The sequence below is a fragment of the Hypanus sabinus genome, chromosome 6 (assembly GCF_030144855.1).
Source record: "Hypanus sabinus isolate sHypSab1 chromosome 6, sHypSab1.hap1, whole genome shotgun sequence".
NCBI lineage: Eukaryota > Metazoa > Chordata > Chondrichthyes > Myliobatiformes > Dasyatidae > Hypanus > Hypanus sabinus.
Window position 1 is genome coordinate 174,357,513 of NC_082711.1, and position 15,153 is coordinate 174,372,665.

Here is a 15,153-nt window from a genome sequence, read left to right on the forward strand (position 1 = left end):
TTTCCGTTTCCAGCCCTGTTGCTCATAATCACCTTTTTTTACCTACTACATATGATTCAACATTCCAGGTTTGGTATAGGAAGGGCATTAGACATTTTGAAGATTTTTTCATTGATAATCGCTTCGCTTCTTTTCAGCAGCTCTGTTAAGTTCAATCTGCCCAATGCTCATTTTTTCAGATATCTCCAAATCCGACACTTTATTGCTCCTTTAATTCCTAACTTTCCTGAAATGCCTGCGAAAAATGCAATGGACCTATTTCTTTCCATGAATCCACTAGGTAAAGGCTTAATATCAATCATCCGAGATAAACTAGCAGCTTTACGATGGGCCCCCATGGATAAAATCAAAATGGCCTGGGAGCAGGATTTAAATATCTCCTTATCTGAGGAGAGCTGGGATTCAGTTCTCAAATCGGATAACTCAACCTCTCTTTGTGCTCGCCACTGCCTTTTACAGTTTAAGATTGTTCATAGAGCCCATATGTCTAAATCTAAACTATCTCGATTCTACCCTAGCGTTAGTCCGCTCTGTGATAAATGCAAGAGGGGCATGGCCTCTCTCATCCATATGTACCGGTTCTGTCCTAGCTTGGAGAAATTCTGGAAAGATGTCTTCACTACGTTATCGTGTATTCTGAATCAGCACCCAGAACCAAACCCCTTAATTGCTCTGTTCGGTTTTTGGGGTGAGACAGATTTATGTCTGGGCCCGACCAAATGCCGAATATTATCCTTTGCCTCTCTCCTGGCTAGACGCTTGATCCTCCTCAGATGGAGAGATGTTGCCCCGCCCACTCATGCTCAATGGTTTAACGACATCATGGCCTGTTTGGACCTCGAAAAAATTCATTATTCAGTTCTCAATTCGGATCTAAAGTTCCATAAGGTCTGGGGACCTTTTATCGAGTACTTTCATAACCTTCCTCTTGACTAGGGTTTTTTTTTCTTTTCGGTCCCTTGCTTTCAGCTCCTTTTTTTTCTGGTAGAAGGCATTATTATCCTCTGTTGCTGAGTGTATTCACAGTCTGGGAGTTTGGCTGTCCTGACTTATACTCTCTATATTGTGTTGTGGTTGGTCTGGAGTTGCTGTTGTTTTTTCTTGTGTTGTTGGGCTTGGGGAGGACACTAAGCTTACTTGTCTTTAATTTAGGTGCTTTTTTTTTGTTAAATTCTCTTTCTTTGTAGCATATTGTTATTGTATGCTTAATTTTGCACTGTTTTAATGTTCCTCATTGGGATTTGGGGTTCTTAATTTGTAAAATGTTTTGAAAAACTAATTTAAAAAAATTTAAAAAAAAGAAAGTTGTGGAAAAGGAATCACTGAGTCGTCTGTACATAAAAGGCAATGGGCCAGGTGATGGAAGTTAGGATAAATGCGGGTAGCAGGTATGTATCAAATAGACAGGTTGAGAAATTCAGTTAAAGTGTAATTTTGTTAATATCAGTCTACTCTCGTTTATGACAGGATCTTATTAGCAATAAAAAAAAACATACCTCTGAGAAAGATCAATCTGATCTGTGTCTACATGATGATGTCAACATGTTTGAGACAAATGGTGTAGACCACAGGAGAGAACAGGAACAACTGCAAAAGGAGAATGCTGGTAAAGGAAAACAGCCAGAGTGTTTAGAACAAGCTCAACTTACGAGTGACAATGATGGTATGACGTTTTCAATGTCTGTTGTTCATCTCGCGAAGTTAATAGTTAGGAACTTTTCATTATTCTAACTTTGTTCCCCTTTTCCCTTTGTGTCTCTTCTCCAATATTCTCCCTTTCTTTACTGAAATACCACTGAGTTCCTAGTCATGACCTACATAACCTAGGATGACATTTCTATACAAAACTGGGGTTAGCTTACTGTTACATCTTGCATACACATTCCTTTGGTGTAAATCAACATCTGGTTTCTTCTTTTAAAAGTATTCTGATAGTCTATCTCAATAAATAGCTTACACTCACATAAAAGTATTCATACTCCTCTTTATTGATGCAAGATTTATTTTTCTGGTATTAATTGGTGCTTGCCTATTTGCACAATTTAAAAGCAAAATCAATATTTATCAATTACTTTGGATTTTTTTGAACAACAAAGTGTAAGAATGGAAAAGTCTACAAAATATGATAGACCCAGCTCAGTACATCACAGTCAAAGCCCACCCCATCATTGAGCACATCTACTGCAGGAAAGCAGCATCCATTGTCAAGGATTTCCACCCCCCCCCCCCCCCCACCACCACCATTCAGGCCATGCTGTCTGCTCACTGCTGCCGTTGGGAAGGAGATACAGAAGCTGTAGATCACACACCACCAGGTTGAGGAACAGTTATTATCCTTCAGTCATCAGGCTGCTGAATCAGTGTGGATAATTTCACTCAACTCAACTCTGTACTGATGCCACAACCTATGGACTCACTTCCAAGGTCTCTACAACTCATGTTCTCTGTATTATGTATTTACTTTTTTTGGATTTGCACATTTTGTCTTTTGCAAGTTGGTTGGTAGTAGTTTTTCATTGATTCTATTGTATTTCTCTGTTCTTCTGTGAATGCCTGCAAAAAAAAAAAGAATCTCAAGGTTGTATATGGTGACGTTTACATACTTTGATAATAAATTTACTTTGCAATGCCAGTTTTGCTGTCTAATTAGAAAAGATTGCAAAATTTCAAGTGTTAACTTGGTACATACAAATTTGTTACATACACAGTGGTGCAAAGTATGGTTTCCCCCAAAACATGGCTTAGGAAACTAAATTATTGTAGTGTAGGAATATTGAGTTGATATAAAATTAGTGAAAGCATTCTCTATTTTTACCTTATTTAAATTAGAGTGCCTAGAAATTGCATAATTCTGAGATTATATTGTCAATACAACTACAGATTTGCCTTTCCAAAGTATACTTTATTCATAACATCTGGACATGTCACTATTTTCATTCACTGTACCAAGCAATTCAGTACATTGTTATAATATATCAACATTGTTAATATTTCACCTTTAAACATCACATCACTAATTGGCCCCTCAGCTCCTTATAATGGAGTCAATAAGCCTACAATTAAGGATTATACATGCTTTTATACATATAATGAGATAGACAGACAGACATATGTCGGTGCTTCTTATCCATCTTCAACTTCTCCTTACAGGCTTTCTTTGTTGTCTGGCCTTACTGTGATCCTCTCTTTCTTATTCATTCTCAGCTCCAATAAAACTCATTGCCTTTTACCTTTTCTACTCTGTTGAAATCAAGTCTAATTGTGCTGTTACCTAAAAATTACATTAGTATGATTAGACCATTGATACATTGACATGAGTTCAAATTCTACCATAGGATGACTGAAATTAAACTCAAGTAATAAAATAACAGGAGTAAAATGGTGGTTCCAATAATGGTGGATATCCAGCTATGACATTGTCATAAAATGTCTTCTGATTCAATTATATCTTTCAGAGAAAAAAAAACTGGCATCTTTACCTGGTGTGTCTTTTACTAATCCAATGTGTTTGACTCATAACTGCCTCCTTAGTTTACAGGTATTTAGGAATAGTCAATAAGTACTGGCATTGCCCATCATATCTACATCAAATATATAAATTTAAATAAGAACTTCCTTTGAATGAAGTCTGTTTAAATTTTTTTCCTGCTTTCACTTAAGAAGTAACTTCTATATTTATCTTTATTAATGATAGAGGGACCTAACTAAAACATAAAATATTAAATATAAGATAAATCATATTACTTTAAATACATTAAAGTAGCAAAATTAGAAGGGGGTGGTATTCTATTATATAGTAATGAAAAGTAAATTGAAGTCGAATACCAGAGGGTTTATTACAAACAGAGAGTAGCATATTTGTCAGAGGTGCATACTTTTCCAATTGTATTGGATGTTGGGCTTGTAGCAGTAAATGCAGTGGATTTTATTGTGTTAACCTGGGGTTTTGGCATTGCTGATTATGCCTACATGCCTTTGAAATTGTATTGGCCAGCTGATGTTTTGTACCAGTGCAGTTTGTGTGGTCATTGAGTCTTATGGCACTGAGACAGGCCCTTCAGCCCTTTCATGTCTATGGCAACATCTTTACTAGTTCCAATTATCAACACTTGGTCCAAAGCCACCTCTGCCTAGGTGATTTAAATGGTTGTTTAGATTCTCCTTAAATGTTATGAGAGTATCTGCCTTCATCATGACTCCAGTCAGTGTGTTCCAGATTTCAACTACGTTTGGATAGGAAAGATCCATGAGATGCTCTCTAAACCTCCTACCCCTTACCTTAAGTCTATTCCACCCTAGTTATTGTGTGGTATAGGTAGGAAATTTCAGGATGGTGACCCAAGTTGCTCTCTTGTACAGTTTTGCAAGGTCCTATGATGAATACTTCATGTATGGTGGGTTAGTTGATCTCATGTTAGCTGAGGAGAAGACCTATAATTGGATTGATTATTTAAATTTCATAGGGTTAAGGGAATTAAGAGGCTAGGGTAACATAAATGTTGACAAACTGGTTATGTGATACGAAGTCTTAAAACTACAGACATTCTAAAGGGAGTGGGTAGTTCTTGACTAAGGAGATTTTTTTCAGTTATGGAAAGTAGGTTATAGTGTTGCTAATACTAGTCCTAATATATATTAGTGAGGCATCCTGAAGCTTGTTTAATTACCGTATATCAGTGGAGAAGAATTTCCTAGCATTATTCCTGAAGTGTTTTGAGCGTTTGTGTCTCTAAAATGAAGTGCCGTGATGTGGACAAGGTGGGTGGATTGCATCATGTTTTTGATTAGGAGTACAGAAATTTCAATTTCCTTCTTTGTTTTAGAAATGGGCTCTGTGGTTCATGGCTTGAGAAAGCTATCATCCAGTGGGCTGTGCTGGAAGGCTGGTGGGAGGGAGTAGTGTATTTTAACCCTCTGCCCCCATCCATTGAGATCATAATACAGTACGTAAGAACATACACAAAAGCACCAGAGCAAACAGGCACTGAAGCAAGATTTCAGGAAAGCAAGGTTGAAGAGAAGGAGAAAAAAGGGAAACGTTAACTCTATTTTGTTCTTGTTTCTTTTACAGAATACTCCTATTATAATTTGGGTCATCGCACTAGCTTCAGTCCAAAGAAGTGTGGAGCTGATAACAAAATCAGGCATTTAAACAGAGAACCATCACAGCAAATTACAGTATTATATGATTGTTGGAAAACCGAACATAATCAGTTAGAGGGTAAAGCAGAGTCCAGAGCCCACCATGGTGTTTATATTGAAGATAAAGCTGGTAATGACTCCAATCCATGGAAGAAGATTGAGCAGCATTATGACTCTGAGTCATCAGAACCTCCATCTGAAAAACATTATTCTGATGTTCTGGGTCATTTACGTGAACTAGATCTTGCATTAGATGAAGAAATGTTTTCTACCTCTGATGAAGAGGGGGCAAGCATTATTTCTTTGAAAACTGGCAGAGAATACACATCAGATGAAGGAGATGAACAGAGTGATAGGACGACAACTTTGTCTCAAGATTGGTCAGGAGTCAAAGGCTTAGAAAGTGACCAAGAAAATCATGGTAGGGTCTGCCAACGCACTCTGACCAGCAGCACAATGGAAGAAGAGGATATTGCAACTAGCATTTCAGTCCAAGATTCGATTAGCAGCTGTAAAATCAACATTCAGACATCAAAACATCTCATGCAACAAGCATTCAGTGCTCTTGATCGCACAATGAGAAGTTATAATTCTGAAATTGGCACAATACAGAAATCCAAGAAGGAGAATCAGATAAGTGATCAAATTGAGAAGACCCCTTGTACTAATCTACTAGGCTATGATGAAATGGACTATCCAAGGCAAAATGCAAAGGGGAACAAACAGATTAAGTCAAGCAATGAAGGTCACCTGGTGATCCCCATAGCTGTGGCTCCTCCAGCATGCTATCAACTCCCAGTATCTGGAGTGGAGAAGATCCATGAAACTAATCCTGCAGGGCATTTCCAACCAACATTTGAAGTTCTTGGTCATACTGAGGATGAAAGGACAACAGGAGCAAAAGGTTGCAGTTCTGACGTTTTGAAAACATCAGAGACATTTGCTGATGGAACTCAAACCATATGTTCATTGAAGAAGCAAGAGAATGTTGAATGTGTTGATTACAAGTTTACACATGATAAAAGTGTTAAATCTATGCCAGGTCATAAGGATAAACCGACAACGAAATGTAAAAAGAAAATGAATGTATTAACACAAGTTCATGAGCATGAGAATATCCCTGTAAGTTTCCAATAACCCCTGATGTTCAGAAATTGTCATGTAACACTTACTGATTTCAGTCTACAAAATTTACTGATCAGAAAGGAGAAAAAAGGAAGTTTACTAAATGAATATAAGTTGTGATATATTAATCAGGGTACATTTTATGCTGCAGGTTCGTAAAGGTCGCATATCTATGAGAATCCCACCACATGGAGACCAGCAAGGATCCAGAAAGCAATGCATGTACCTATCCAGCAATAGGAAAATCCACATTACACAAAGGTGAATTTGCAAAATATGTTTATGTAGAATTTTGGCAGATAACTGAGAACATATGTTTTTGTGCATGTAATACACACAAGGTAATGAATAGTGACACAACACTTTTAAAGCAAATTGTGTTATTTGCATATCCCAGCAATTGTCCAGTAAAAGTACAAAATGCTAAAACATTGTGGAATAAGTAACAGGTCAAGGATCTTCAATGAAATTCAGCAATTCTTCATCATTCAGTACTAAGTAAATCCATAAAAATTTAAGAAAATTTTACAAGATTTGAATCAGAATCAATAAGAAATAAAATAAATAATTACTGCGAAATTAGTGAGTTAGTGTTCATGAGTTAATAGACCATTCAAAAGTCTGTTCCTAAAACAATGAGTGTACATCTTCAGGCTCCTTTATCTCCTCCCTTCTGGTAGTAATGAGAAGAGGTTGCGTCCCAGGCAATGTCCTTCATGATGGATGCTGCTTTCTTGAAGCACCACTTGTTGAGGATTATCTCAATGGTAGTAGATCTAGAAGTTCTTTGGAGTCTTTGGTGGCATACCAAATCTCCTCAAACTCCTATTGAAGTATAATCATTGGTGAGCCGCCTTCCCACTTACTCAGTTTCAGCCTTGAAGGTAATACTGTTGCACCTTATAGGCTCAAGTTTCATTTGATTCCAGCATTGCTCCATTGATGATGCAATTTTTCAATGAAACAAAGGTTTGTTCTGACCAAAGATTGCTGGCATTCTAGAGCAAGTAGCAGACTACAACCAAATGCTACAGAGTGTAATATTCTAAGAGGTCAAAAGTATCTGCTGAATATATCACTGGTGCTTGGTGCAGCTTCCCCTGGAAAGGTCTCAGTGTGTGGTACTCTTACCATTAAACATTGAGTAAAAACCTCTCACGTTACCAGTGATGGAACTACATAAATGCACCTTTCAAGTCAAGTCACTTTTAATTGTCATTTCAACCATAACTGCTGGTACAGTACACAGTAAAAATGAGACGTTTCTCAGGACCATGGTGCTACATGAACAATACAAAAACTACACTGAACTAGGTAAACCAACACAAAAGCTACACTAGACTACAGACCTACACAGGACTGCATAAAGTACACAGAACAGTGCAGGCATTACAATAAATAATGGACAAGACAATAGGCACAGCAGAGGGCAGTAGGTCAGTAGTCTGATGGCTTGGGGGAAAACCTGTTACATTAATAAACAGCTGAATGGCGGTGTCCGGGATTCCGTCCGTTTCTGTGCTCCCGCCGAGTATTTCATTGCCACAGATGTAGTCCAATTTAATGTCCATTGGAGAGCAGAATGCACAGGAGAGCTGGCCGGCTAGGGCTTGCTTTTTTCCTGGCACGGACTCCTGCCCGCTCGCCTCGCTTCCGCTTCCTCGCGCAAAGTTCAAAGTAAATTTATTATTAAAGTACTGTATCTTGAAGAAGAAGATACTGAAGAAGTATGCCGAAGAAGTCTTCAGTGTCCTGCCTAAATGACTACCGTTCTGTTGCACTTACATCCATCATCATGAAGTGTTTCGAGAGGCTCGTCATGAGGCATATCAAGACTCTGCTGCCCCCTCACTGGACCCCCTGCAGTTTGCGTACCGTCCCAACCGCTCAACAGATGACGCCATTGCCACCACCCTCCACCTGGCCCTAACCCACCCGGACAAAAAAAGACACATACGTTTGGATGCTGTTCATAGACTTCAGTTCAGCATTCAACACAATCATCCCTCAGAAACTGATTGGAAAGCTGCCTACTGGGCCTGAACACCTCCCTCTGCAACTGGATCCTAGACTTCCTGACTGGGAAACCTCAGGCAGTCCAGATCGGGAGCAGCATCTCCAACACCATCACACTGCGCATGGGGGCTCCCCAGGGCTGCGTGCTCAGTCCACTGCTGTTCACTCTGCTGACCCATGACTGTACTGCAACACACACCTCGAACCATATCATCAAGTTCGCTGATGACACGACCGTGGTGGGTCTCATCAGCAAGAACGACAAGTTAGCTTACAGAGAGGAGGTGCAGTGGCTAACGGACTGGTGCAGAGCCAACAACCTGTCTCTTAATGTGAACTAAACAAAAGATATGGTTGTTGACTTCAGGAGGGCACGGAGCGACCACTCCCCGCTGAGCATCGACGGCTCCTCAGTAGGGATCGTAAAGAGCACCAAATTTCTTGGTGTTCCCCTGACGGAGAATCTCACCTGGTCCCTCAACACCAGCTCCATAGCAAAGAAAGCCCAACAGCATCTCTACTTTCTGCGAAGGCTGAGGAAAGTCCATCTCCCAACCCCCATACTCATCACATTCTACAGGGGTTGTATTGAGAGCATCCTGAGCAGCTGCATCACTGCCTGGTTCGGAAATTGCACCATCTCGGATTGCAAGACCCTGCAGCGGATAGTGAGGTCAGCTGAGAAAATCATCGGGGTCTCTGATGCACCATCAATAACTCACACTGAGACGTAAGGCGAGATATCGGCTTTTATTGACTGGAAGGAGGAACCAGGAGTGAGTGTCTATCATACTATGTCCTGGAGACTGAGGCCGAGCATCAGGCCTCAGATCGCCTTTATACAGGGGCCTGTGGGAGGAGCCACAGGAGCAGTCAGCAGGGGGCGTGTCCAGACAGGCACATAATTCACCACAGTCTCTCTTCCTGCCATCATGGACACTTACACAACACGTTGCATCCACAAAGGAAATAGCATTATGAAGGACCCCATGCACCCCTCATACAATCTCTTCTGCCGTCTGGGAAAAGGCTCTGAAGCATTTGGGCTCACACGGCCAGACTATAACAGTTTCTTCCCCCAAGCTATCAGACTCCTCAATACCAGAGCCTGGACTGACACCTTGCCCTATTGTCCTGTTTATTATTTATTGTAATGCCTGCACTGTTTTTGTGCACTTTACGCAGTCCTGTGTAGGTCTGTAGTCTAGTGTAGCTTTCTCTGTGTTGTTTTTTTTACGTAGTTCAGTCTAGTTTTTGTACTGTGTCATGTAACACCATGGTCCTGAAAAAAGTTGTCTCATTTTTACTACATACTGTACCAGCAGTTATGGTCGAAATGACAATAAAAGTGAATTGACTTGACTTGAGATTAATTTTCTTGCGGGCATTCACAGTAGAATCAATGAGAAACGACACATGAAGACCAATAAACAAACAGTGTGCGGAAGAAGACCCAGTGTGCAAATACAAAAAGAAGAGTAAATAAATAATACTGAGAACATAGAGTTATAGACGTCCATTCAACCTGAGTGCTTGGTGATTACGTTGAAGCCATTGTGAAGGGAAGGGACAGAAACTGAGGCAAAGCTCAAGTCTTCTTTAAGAATGATTGAATACTACACCAGATGCTGCCAACAGTACTTGCATTTGCACCAGCTGCTTCACAAGACTGAATAATTAAAAAGTGAACAGAGAGCATATGATCAACATAAGTGGAGTTTAAGTAGTGTGTCCTTATTGATACATTAGCCCAAACGAGGACAATAAAGCTTGTACATAATTTCAAATCTCTCTGCATTTCAAATAGGATATACAGCCAGTGGCCACTTTATTAGGCACACTTGCTCGTTAATAAACATATCTAATTAGCCAATCAAGTGGCAACAACTCAATGCATAAAAGAATGCAGATATGGTCAAGAGGTTCAGTTTTTCGGACCATTTTTCAGAATGGGGAAGAAATGTGATCTAAGTGATTTTGACTGAAATGATTCTTGGTGCCACATGCAGTGATTTGAGTATCTCAGAAACTGCTGATCTCCTAGGATTTTCATGCAAGAAACAAAAACATATAGTGAGCGGCAGTTCTGTGGGTGAAATACCTTGTTAATGAGAGAGGTCTGAAGAGAATGTCCAGACTGATTCAAGGTGACAGTAACTTAAGTAACCATCTTTTACAACAGTGGCTTGCAGAGGAGCAATTCTGAATGTACAACATGCTGCACCTTGAAGTGGATGGGCTATTGCAGCAGAAAACCACAAACATACAGAAATGCACTCAGTGGTCACTTTTTGAGGTACCTCCTGTGGCCACTGAATGTATCTTAAAATGTGGCAAATATAACCCCTCTATTTAAAATAAGGAGGGAGAGAGAAACAAGAAGCTGTGAGCTAGCCTAACACCAAGTAGTGGGGAAAATGCTAGAGGCTGTTGTAAAGGGTGAGATACAGCGCAATTTAAAAAATACAACAGGACTGATCAAAATCAACAATTTATGAACTGGAAATCCCAAGTAAACCATCAGTTTTTGAGGATATAACTGGGATAGCATATGACAGGAGCAGAATTAGAACATTCAGCCAATTATATCCGCTCCATCCTTCCATCATGGCTGATTTATTATCCACCTATCTTCATATCACCCACAAACTTGACCACTAAGCCATTAATTCTGTCATTGACATAATGTGGAAATAAGCAGTCTTACAATGACCTCTGCAGATCGCCAGCAGCCAAGCAGAAAAGGCCCCATTTACTCGTAGTCTTTGCATCCTGCCAGTCAGACAATCTTCTATCCATGCTAGTATCTTTTCTGTAATACCATGAGCTCTTATTAGCCTAATGTGCAGCACCTTATCAAAGATCAGAAATTCCAAGTAAACAACATCCACTCCTCTCCTTTGTCTATCCTATTTGTTATTTCCTGAAAGAACTCCATCCGTCCCCTTAAGGAAACTAAGCTGACTTTGGCCTATTTTATCATGTTCCTCCAAGTACCCTGAAACTTCAACCGTAATAATGGACTCCCAACATCTTCCCAACCACTAAAGTCAGGCTAACTGGCCTATAATTTCCTTTCTTCTGCCTCCCTTCTTAAAGAGTGGAGTGACATTTGCACTTTCTCAGTTCTCTAGAACCATTCCAGAATCTAGTGACTCTCGAAAGATCATTGCTAATGCCTCCATATTCTGTTCAGTTATCTTGTTCATAACCCTGGGGTGTAGCCCATCTGGTCTAAGTGACTTATCTGCCTTCAGACCTTTCAGCTTCTTCACCACCATCTCCTTAGTAATAGTAACTACACTTACTTCTTGTGACACTCAAATTTCTAGTAAACTGCTACTGTCTTCCACAATGAAGACTGTTGCAAAATATTTAACAAGTTCATTTGCTCTTTTCTTTGTCCCCCTTACTACCTCTGTAGCATTAGTTTCTAATGGTCCAATAGCCACTCTTTTACTCTTTATATATCTGAAAATCTTTTTGGTATCTTTTTTTATATTATTTGATTTCTTTTATATTATCTTCATATTTTATCTTCTCTCCTTATGGCTTTTTTTAGTTGCCTTCTGTTGGTTTTTAAAAGCTCCCTAATTCTCTAACTTTCTACTGATTTTAGCTGTGTTATATGCCCTCTCTTCTGCTTTTATGCTGTCTTTGACTTTCCTTGTTAGCCATGGTTTCCTCATCCTCCTTTTAGAACCATGATTTATCTCTAGCTTGTATCCTTACTGTGCCTTCTGAATTGTCCGCAGAAACTCCAATCATCGCTTTTCTGCCAACATCCCTGCTAGTGTCCCCTTCTACGCAACTTTGGCCAGCTCCTCTTTCATGCTTCTTTAATTCCCTTTACTCCACTGTAATACTGATACATCTGACTTTATCTTCTCCCTCTCAAACTGCAGGGTGTATTCCATTATAAAATGATCATTGCATTCTAAAGGGTTCCTTTACCTTAAGCTTCCTAATCAAATCTGATTCATTCATAACAGCCAATCCAGAATTGCTTTTTCCCTAATGTGCTCAACCACAAGCTGCTCTTATAAAAATTTCTCATAGGCCTTTTCAAATTCCCTCTCTTGGAATCCAACACCAACCTGATTTTCCTTATCTACCTGTGTATTGAAATCCTTTATGACTACTGTAACATTGCCCTTTTTACATGCCTTTTCCCATTGTAAAAGGGAAAATCTCCCATTGTAAATTGTATCCCATATCCTGGCTACTGTTCGGAGGCCTGTATATAACTGCCATCAGGGTCTTTCTACCATTGCAGTTTCTTTACTTTACCCACAAGGATTCTATGTAGATAAGGGATAACTAGTGGATGTATTGTACTTGGATCATAAGAAGGTCATTGGATAAAGTCACATTTAAAAGGTTACTGTGTAAAGTTGGAGCTTTAGGATTAATGTATTGACAACTGATTCACAATAAGAAACAGAATAAGAATAAATAAAAGTATATTTTCCAATGTGATATATGGTAACCAGTGAGGGCTTCAGCTATTCATAAGGGCATGCCCTGGGTGCTGGAGGTCCTTAATAATGCCTTTCTGAGACTCCGCTCCCTGAAAATGTCCTGGGTACTTTATAGACTAGTACCCAAGATGGAGCGGACTAAATTTACAACCCTCTGCAGCTTTTGTCGGTCCTGTGCAGCAGCCCCTCCATACAAGACAGTGATGCAGCCTGTCAGAAAGCTCTCCACAGTACATCTGTAGAGGCTTTTGAGTGTACCTGTTGACATGCCAAATTTCTTCAAACCTCTAATGAAGTCCAGCCGCCGTCTTGCCTACTTCATAACTGCATTGATACGTTGGCCTGAGCCGAGGCTGCACATTTACAGGATATGGAGTAGACATTTACTACTGCGATGAGAAGAAATGTCTACACTCAGAAGGCAGTGAACTTGTCAAATTTGCTCCCACAGAGGGCAGTTGACACTAAGTTGCTGTATAAATTAAGAAGGAGATGGATAAATTTCAAATTGCAAGTGCATTAGGTGATATAGGATGAGAGGGGGGATATGGTTTTTAGATTGATGATCAGTGTTGATCATACTGAATTGAGCAGTGCTCACTAAGCCTGTTTTCTACTTCTCTGAATGTCGGGGAGTGAAAAGACAATGATATGTTGATGTAAATATGTCAACAAACATTGTGATTTGTTTGCTACAGTGACTGATAACAGATAAAATGTCTCTGTTGCAAATTCAATGAATAATTCGGGGAAGAAAAATGTGTGTAATTTTCTGCAGATTAATCTCATCTTCTGACCTTGTTTCATTTGTCCAGTTGTAATGTTGTGGCAGAAGGAGTGAAAGTGAGACAGAAAAAGAACCCTGAGGGTCATCATTTCACCAACATGGAGAAACCTCAGGATCAAAATTGTGGTAGAACAACAAAGGGAAAGTCTGAGCAAGCATCTGTGAGCACAAATTGGACAAGTAAGGAAATACACTTAGATCACTAATATTAACAATAAAGCAATTAGAAATGGTATTCAGCCTTGTCCTTTCTATTTCAGTAGTATTATGAAACCATGTGCAATTACATACCATCTATTAGCATATCATTTACTTTTCCCCTTTAGATATTAAATTTTATAACTGTGGTAATTAGTTCTTATTCATCACAGAAAGAGCTCAAAAACAGATTTCCTTTAAATTGTAATTAGGAAGTGTAAGAACTTAGTAGCAGAATGATATCAGAATAATTGTGTTTAGAATTCATGGTTTGATACCATCTTTGTTAGGTGACATGACAGACATAATTGAAAAGATGACACCTGGATGCCTGCCAGTTGGACAAGGGGAGTCAAAGCAGCAAAATAGCCCACGTACTGAGCACGTGGATGAAGAGGAGTTGTTCCGTCAATTTGCAAAGCAACCACGCCGAAGCATGAAACAACCTCACCCCTCCAACAGACAATTTGTACACAGTGTGGATCACCAACAGATGAAATACAACCCATATTACACCCCAGAAGAGGCGCATATTGAGAGTGACAACAGCTTAGAAATGGAGAAATCTTTGCAAAGTGTTACAGGTGAGGTTTAAAGAGGAAACCTGTCAGGTTTTTTTTAAGAAATCAGGTTGATATTGAGCTTTATTTGTTATAAGTGCCTGGTTTCATATTGAAAAATGATGGCTGTTTTATTGCTGAATTCCAGCGTGGGATGTTGGAAGGAACTTGCTGAGTTAATTAAAGATGAGTTTGTTAAATTTGTGACACTTCAGTTTTTATTATGTGTATCTACCAAACTACTGTATGTGAAATCGTTATGTTAATTAATATTTATAACATGTACAGTGGAGGTGTAACGAGCTGAGAAAAATACTGTGATGTGACTAGTATCTATCCTTTTTGCTTATTATTTTACTGGTGCTGAATGAAATTGGGGAAAATAAAAGTAGTAAGTAACTAGCCTAATGCACCACGTCTGAGACGTAGGGCGAGATATCGGCTTTTTCCAGCAACCTCTGACATGCGTACACTGACCTCAGTCCTGTCACAAAGGCGTCTCGTACTAGCAGCTCCACACGCTGTTCTGCCGTGAGCGTCTTGCAGTCACAAGTTCGGATGAGTGTCTGTAGTGCTCGGAGAAACTCGGCGCTCGATTCTCCAGGCCGCTGTCGCCGGGTAGCTAAACTATGTCTTGCGTAGACGGTGTTCACCGGCCGCAAGTACTGTCTTTTGAGGGCGTCCAGTGCCCCTTCGTAGGTCGGCAGGTCTCTGATAAATGAGTAAACTTTTGGGGTGACCCTCGAGAGGAGAATTCTGTGCATAACAGCGGGTTCAGTTGCACGAACCTCCTCCAAGTATGATTGGAAGCGTGCAAGCCAGAGTTCAAAAGCAAGAGCTGCTT

At 39.8% G+C, this 15,153-nt stretch overlaps 1 protein-coding gene across 1 annotated transcript in view; it reads left to right on the plus strand.

Annotated features, from left to right (window-relative positions):
• The window catches only part of LOC132395214 (uncharacterized), a 77,223-nt gene that overhangs the window by 26,787 nt on the left and 35,283 nt on the right, over window positions 1-15,153 (plus strand). The window contains exons 6-10 of the mRNA XM_059971502.1: window positions 1,468-1,663; window positions 5,072-6,264; window positions 6,419-6,528; window positions 13,580-13,731; window positions 14,040-14,333. Coding sequence (XP_059827485.1) covers window positions 1,468-1,663; window positions 5,072-6,264; window positions 6,419-6,528; window positions 13,580-13,731; window positions 14,040-14,333 — 1,945 coding nt within the window. The remainder of the gene's footprint in view (window positions 1-1,467; window positions 1,664-5,071; window positions 6,265-6,418; window positions 6,529-13,579; window positions 13,732-14,039; window positions 14,334-15,153) is intronic.